Here is a 6,769-nt window from a genome sequence, read left to right on the forward strand (position 1 = left end):
TGTGTGTGTGTATGTGTGTGTGTGTGAGAGAGAGAGAGAGAGAGAGAGAGAGAGAGAGAGAGAGTGCGTGTGCGTGCGAGTGTGTTTCATAATATAGGCTGTCTAACAAAAATGAGGACACACTTAAAGTAAAGGGCAATATCTCGGTCACCTCTGTATTAATTATTTCAACAAAACTGCGTCCAAATTCCAAATAAGATTCAACCGAGGGTGGCTGGGCTGTTTCCGAACAAGGACGGTAAAACCACGACAGCCACATAGGAAGGATATCTCACCATGCTGAAAAAGTTTGTGCTGTATGCCACTGTATGGGTCTGAGTTCAGTGCGAGGGAGCCACACCCCACATGTCAAGAGTGGCCCTTGTATAGTTGCAAGAAACATGTGGGTAACGCCTACCCTTATGAGCCGAAAGTTTACAAATATATGGTTATCACATTCCTACCAACCTGAGCCCCTTCAATTATTAATTTTGACATTTAATTTTTTTGACGGGGGCGGGGTGGTGTGATAGTTTATCGTAACAATTCACAAGCAATAGAGCAGTAAGTTGAAAAGGACGTCCAAAGAATCGACCTAGAAACATGCTACAGGTTATTCAAAATTTCCTGAGGCCATGTATGGAGAGAAATGGTCAGCACCTGGAGGTTTTTATTATCCGGTCCCCTTGAGTTTATTTGGCAACATCAATTTTGTATAGGCTTACCTTTGTTTTTTGACGCACATAGTGATATAAGTCTAATTATTGTGATTGATCTTTAAGAAGCTGCAAACTTTTACGTCATACTCAACTTTGGTTGAACCCCCCCCCCCACTAGATCTTGATTTTTTCGGTATAGATCTAGAATAATCTAGATCTCAGTTGACTTTTTTCCATATTGACGATTACATATCCGGCCTGGCTGAATTTGATTTCTTCGACGTTTTGTTGAAATTGGTCAAAGGATGACAAAAGGGTGACCGAATTATTGCCCTTTAAGTGGGTTCTCTGTTTCTTCTCTGTCATTAGGCGACTACCTGTACTCAGTAGGTCCCTACTCACATCCCACAACTCTATCACAAAAATTCTCTATCTCTGTCTCTCTCTGAGCTTCTCCCCCCCCGCCTCTCTCTCCTGCTCTTTCTCCGCTCACACACACACACACACACACGGGAAATTTTTTCCCCTCTCCCCGCTTTCTTCTCTATCTCTCTCCTTCCCTCCCTCAAATACGCACAAATACACACAGACACACACACACACAGACGCACACTCACTCACTTTCACAAAAACAGATGTGAGTGGCACGAACATTGTTGGTATAAAGTATGTACATGTACATGTATTTGACTCACATCCTAAACACGCACCCTCCTTTAGGCCAACACACAACACTGCCCCCCCCCCCCTTTTTCACTCTCTCTCTCTCTTTCTCTCTCTCTCTCGTCTCTCTCTCTCTCGCTCTCTCTCTTTCTCTCTCTCTCGTCTCTCTCTCTTTTTCTCTCTCACCCCCTTCACTCTCTCTTCATTTTTTTTACTCTACACTGGTCTTTCTCTTCATTCCTAAAATTGCTTTATACACAAATCTAGATTTTAATCACTTTACTTGAAGAAATCTCATTTTAGCACCACGCCTAAACAGAATACTCGGGAGAACAGAACGGGCGGGGCGATGGGAAATTTGTTCAGTTTATTTACGGATTCGCATTTGGTGCATTTTGATAAACGTCGTAAAACGTAAACTTAATTCATTTATCTTTTATGATTACTAGATTTAATAGCAATCAGTTGTCTATTGATCAAATGTGTTTAAATACTTCTCAAAAAGCTTTCTATTTCCTGTAGTTGGCAAGATACCGAAATTTATAGCAATGTTTTGAAGAAACGACTTTCAATACCTATTTTCATTCCCTGTCGACAACAAGTTGTTCTTCTGCTGTTCGACATGGCTTCCGGATCGGACTCCGTTACAGACAGTCAAAAAACGAATAGTTTATCAAACCGCTCCGACTCGCAGCCTGATGCTGAAGTGACAGACACAGAAATGAAAGGATACTTGATGAAAAGAGCTAGACTGTCTCGTAAATGGAAACGCCAATGGTTTTTGCTTAAAAATTGTGACCTCTATTACAGCGAATCTCCAGAGGTAAGCCCCCCCCCACCTCTTTAAAAAACCTTTTTTGCTCATTCATTAATTAAAAATAAGGGGCTCAGATTTTTATACTTTTCTTGCTTTAGCGGTTTTCTTTGTGCAATGTTTATAATGTTTCATCAACTGAAGTATTTGTTGATTCATCATTATTGGTACCTTCATCGTTATTTTGAAAATCTGAATCTCAGTCAGGCTAAATAATTTAGCATAATTTTTTGGTTTGGATTTTACGCTGAAGATTTCGCAATCGGCTGAGCTGATGTCAACACAAAATTATTTTTCTATGGAGTAGGCTAGTGCTATTCCCAACCCAAAAGTTTGAAATAGTTCACTTCTTTTTCATGTTCTTGATGTCAAAAGTGGAGAGAAGCATTTATTTAACTCACTGACTACTGGCCTCCTTCACAAATCACTAGCGCTGAGTACTGGCATTTTTGGGGGTATTTCAAAACACCACCACAACTCTCAGAATTACCCTATTGTAATTATTTTTTGACACAGTAAAGTAACTTTCAAACTTAATCTATTGCAAAAAATTTACGTTCTCTATGTCTAATACTTTAATTCTAATGATTGTTTCAAAATTGGAATGAATTTGATTTTTCGAAAAATTTCCAGAGACATGACAGATAGAATGAAATTCACAATTGCAACAAAAATAAAAGTTCAAAGTGTTCTGTTTTGATTTGTATCTATTTGTGAGTGTTTGGTGAAAATATAAAAGCTGGTCTGTGCGTTTATTCAGACCCATACACTGAATTACATGAGACAGATGTAGGAAACGAAGTTGTGATTTCGTTGCGCGAACAACAACAACAGTACTAGTGCTAGATCTAGCCCTAAAACTACGACTCGGGCCGTGTTCCGGTACATATCCAGGGTCCTAACTATCAGACACATCATATCCTGAGTCACTAGAACTAGCAAAACGTACAGAAGTATCGAAAACTGCGAAATTATAATGTGATTCTTGTTCATGCGACCGTTACTTCAACGCGACTGTCGGATTATTATCATTTGTATAGACCATACATAGCACGAGTTCCGGTCAGGTCAACCCCAGATGAGGTGACTGTCCTTCACCTTCAATTGCTTAAAAAGTTACCACAAAACTTCCGCCAGACTCCGCACGAAACGAAACAAGAGGCAAAACTAGCACTGGAGTCCGTTCCCGTTCATGTGACGGGAGCACAAGATACGGAACAAAACCGCAAAGTCCATCCCGTCGGGGGTACGGGATCCGTACCTGCGAACCGACCGTCCGCCCGTACCCGTGACGGGATCCATAGTCAGTGAGTTAAAAAGCCTAGATCAAGATCTAGATCTAGATTCTAGATCTAGAATAGATGATAAAGTTTGGGTAAATTTTTACTTTCACTCCCGTACACAGATGCACTGCTTCAGGGGTCAAACTGCAGTACTGTTTGCTGCAGATCACAAATAAAGCCACTAAAACTGTCGCAGATCAATTATTATTAAGAAAACTTCAGACAAATCTAACTGTAAAATATCAAATTATGGGTTAAAACAGGGGAGCATGCCCCCCTGTGACCCCCCAGATTTTCTTTTACCTCTGGGGGGCAGGCCCCTCTGGGACCCCCTGATTGGTCCAAAGCACGTCTATCTTGATTAAGAACAATCAAATATTTCAAAAACTATTAATTTGCGACGGAAATGAAGTTGATATTCGTGTTCAGCGCATCAATATTTAGTAGAATATGGACAACTGGTAGTTAAGTGTGAGATGGGAGGGAAAGTAAAAAAATACCAAAGTTTGTTCTCTAAGATTGATTAATTATAGAGAGAGTCAATCGTCAAGCTTACCTTTTTTTCTATCTTCAACTTCTACTCCCGTTCTGTTTCTGGTATACTAAACATTTAATCATATTAGAAGTATAGGGTAATTGTCTTTAATATCTATATTAAATTTTTTATGAAAAGGTAAGTCTATATGTGTGGGGATGGGAGGCATGGTCGTCCTGAAGATTTTGATAGTTGGGCTGAACGACCACTATTGCTTGAGTCAAATTAAAGTCACGCTTAGGTAGTTACACAGACTTGCAACCAAATCACCATGAAGCACTATTTGGGGGATCTTGTGGCCTAGAGGTGAAGGTGTTTGCCTCTCATTCAAAAGTTCTAGGTTCGAATTCCGGTAGCGCGGGAAAAATTTTCTTCTCCAAAAATTGTCTCCTTTCACCCCCTTTCCTGGTCTCTAGCAATGTTCTTTAGTTTGCTTTCGTATCCACTTTCTGCCCCCACCCCATCATCTCCTTTGCCCCATCCTCTGGGCTCCTGACTCCTTCTGCAGGCTTTTTACTGCTTCTCTTTGGCTCCTTCTTACTGCTGTCTTTCCGCCATACCCCTGATCTTCTGGTAGGAAAGATCTACACCTATCCTTCTCGGACAAAGGCGAAAAATCTCGGAGGTCACATGTGCACGTTGCACTCATTAAAGATCCCTTGGTGGTCTAAAATCGATTGTAAGAGTAGATTTGGCCGCCACCCGGGCAAAATTCAAAAATTTCCCACCAATTGAAAATGTTTGGTGTGTCCCGTGCGCTCATCATATGACCTTATGCAGTTGCGAGCGCGGTAAAACACTTACTTGAAAAAAAAGCAATAAAAAAGCACAATTTCTCCATTGAGGCTTCAGTCAATCTACAATATTTTGGGGCAACAGTCAGAAAACTTGGCTTTAGCGATAGAACTTGTATAGTCTGGGGCTCTGGTAAAGCCAATATAAAGACAGTCAGCAAGCAAGTGTAGCATTATTGTAATGAAAAATCCTCTGTTGCCAAGGGGTATGTGTTTTTACTGTCAGCACTGATTTTTCAGAGCTAAGAGCATTAATTAGCCTGGAAAGCAGTCGCCTGTCTCAGTGTTTGTGGATTCGCTGCCTAGATCTAGCCCAATCATGACAAACATAAATATGGACCCAATAGCCTTCTATAGTGTCACCTTCTTCATCTCACTTTCTTCATTCCCCTTGTTTATCTTACCTGTATAATTTCGAAATACTCATTCAGATTCATCTTAGTCAAAAAGTAAAATTTGCTGCCTTTTAAAAAGTCATTTTGGAGTAAATTTTACTTTTTGCAAGAACACGGTATAATATTCTTCCTCGGAACTAGTCCTGTGTTTTGGTACCGATGTTTATACGAATCCACATTGTGTTTATTCCTTAACTCTTTGAAGACTCACCCACTTTCTCATTCTCGATACCCTGTGACCTTTTGTACCAGGTCACCCTTTTTTTTCCTATCAACTGTACAAAAATAACACTTACACCTCTAAAAAGCCACCTTAGACCACTAGTTTAGCAAATAAACATGTTAAAAAGCTGACACGGCGACAATGTAATTATCCGCTGACGTGTTTTCAAAGAGTTAATCTCCAAACAGAAAAATTAGGATAGATGATAAGCGGAACGTATTTGTAATGTCATATTACTGGGAATGGGAAATTATGCCAAATACCATGATGCCGTCCATGGTGCAATGCAGCAGTGTACAAAGCTAAAAATTAAGCTTAAAAGCGGCACCATTGCTTTGTTCTTTGTTCCTTCCACGGATATCGTGCTTGAATCTCTGACAGTTGTGGTCTTTGTTCTGACCATGTGCATTAGTCCTGAGAAATACATGCTTCTCACTGGATATTGCCCTGCGTTTTTGTCTTTTCATCTGTTATCACCTGCACGAATTACACGATCTCGTACAACAGTAGTCCCCTTATTAACGCCAAGTGTTTGGGAGGGCTCCTGGACGTGTGTTTACTCGGAGTATGTATTTACATGAACCTGAGCAAAGGGGAAAGGGACACAACCATCTCATTTCTTTATATTTTAGTGATTACGGTTATATCCCTTGTGAGAGAGGGTCGCATGATTTACCAGAGAGGGTTTACAGTAATAGAGAGGTGACACTCGTGGCGGCGCTGCGCTTTTCCCTTTCGTCAACCCGCAGCCGCCTCCCGAATCGTCAGCCACTCCCAACCTTTGACACGGGTCAAACTTCAATCTATTTATAATTATAGGTAGTTACCGGAACATGTATAGGTGAAGTGATGTGCCGTGATAGTTGCGATATATTATTTATTGAGATTGTTTTGGTCTCTCTTTATACGGGGTGCCCACTACGGACGGGATCGGCCGATCGAGGGCGATCGCCCGACTCGATCGCCTGAAACTGAAAACAAACACGTTTGTTTTTGAGGCGATCGAGTCGGGCGATCGGGCTGATCGGCCGATCCCATCCCTCATCACCACGAGAATTTCTTGAAGTTTTTCCCTGGACTCTGCCTTTACTAAAATCTCGAATCTAGATCTAGAGTTGTAATCTAGGTCTAGTGGCAGGTTGCAGATTTCTGTTATCCAGTACATTCAAGAGATTAAATAAATTGGACTAGATCTAGACTCTAGACTCTAGACTCTAGTAATAGACTATTCTACTTCTACTTTTAAACCTTCGAGATCACAATAAAGGCCAAGCCTAGGCTTGTAAGGATTAGTTTTGTTAAAAGTGTTGTTTAACACAAAGTCTAAGAAGTTAGCAAACCTAAAAAAAAATTCTAACGAAATGAAGCTTAAATTGACTTTTATATTGTCAATAAAAGATCAAGTTTAATCACCTAGATATCTA

At 40.5% G+C, this 6,769-nt stretch overlaps 1 protein-coding gene across 1 annotated transcript in view; it reads left to right on the plus strand.

Annotated features, from left to right (window-relative positions):
• Positions 1–1,464: 1,464 nt before the first annotated feature.
• The window catches only part of LOC101857374 (PH domain-containing protein DDB_G0274775), a 10,966-nt gene continuing 5,661 nt past the window's right edge, over positions 1,465–6,769 (plus strand). The window contains exon 1 of the mRNA XM_005089090.3: positions 1,465–2,124. Within this exon, the coding sequence (XP_005089147.1) occupies positions 1,924–2,124 (201 nt within the window). The 5' untranslated portion in view covers positions 1,465–1,923. The remainder of the gene's footprint in view (positions 2,125–6,769) is intronic.

Source organism: Aplysia californica, unplaced genomic scaffold, assembly GCF_000002075.1.
Source record: "Aplysia californica isolate F4 #8 unplaced genomic scaffold, AplCal3.0 scaffold00003, whole genome shotgun sequence".
Lineage (NCBI taxonomy): Eukaryota > Metazoa > Mollusca > Gastropoda > Aplysiida > Aplysiidae > Aplysia > Aplysia californica.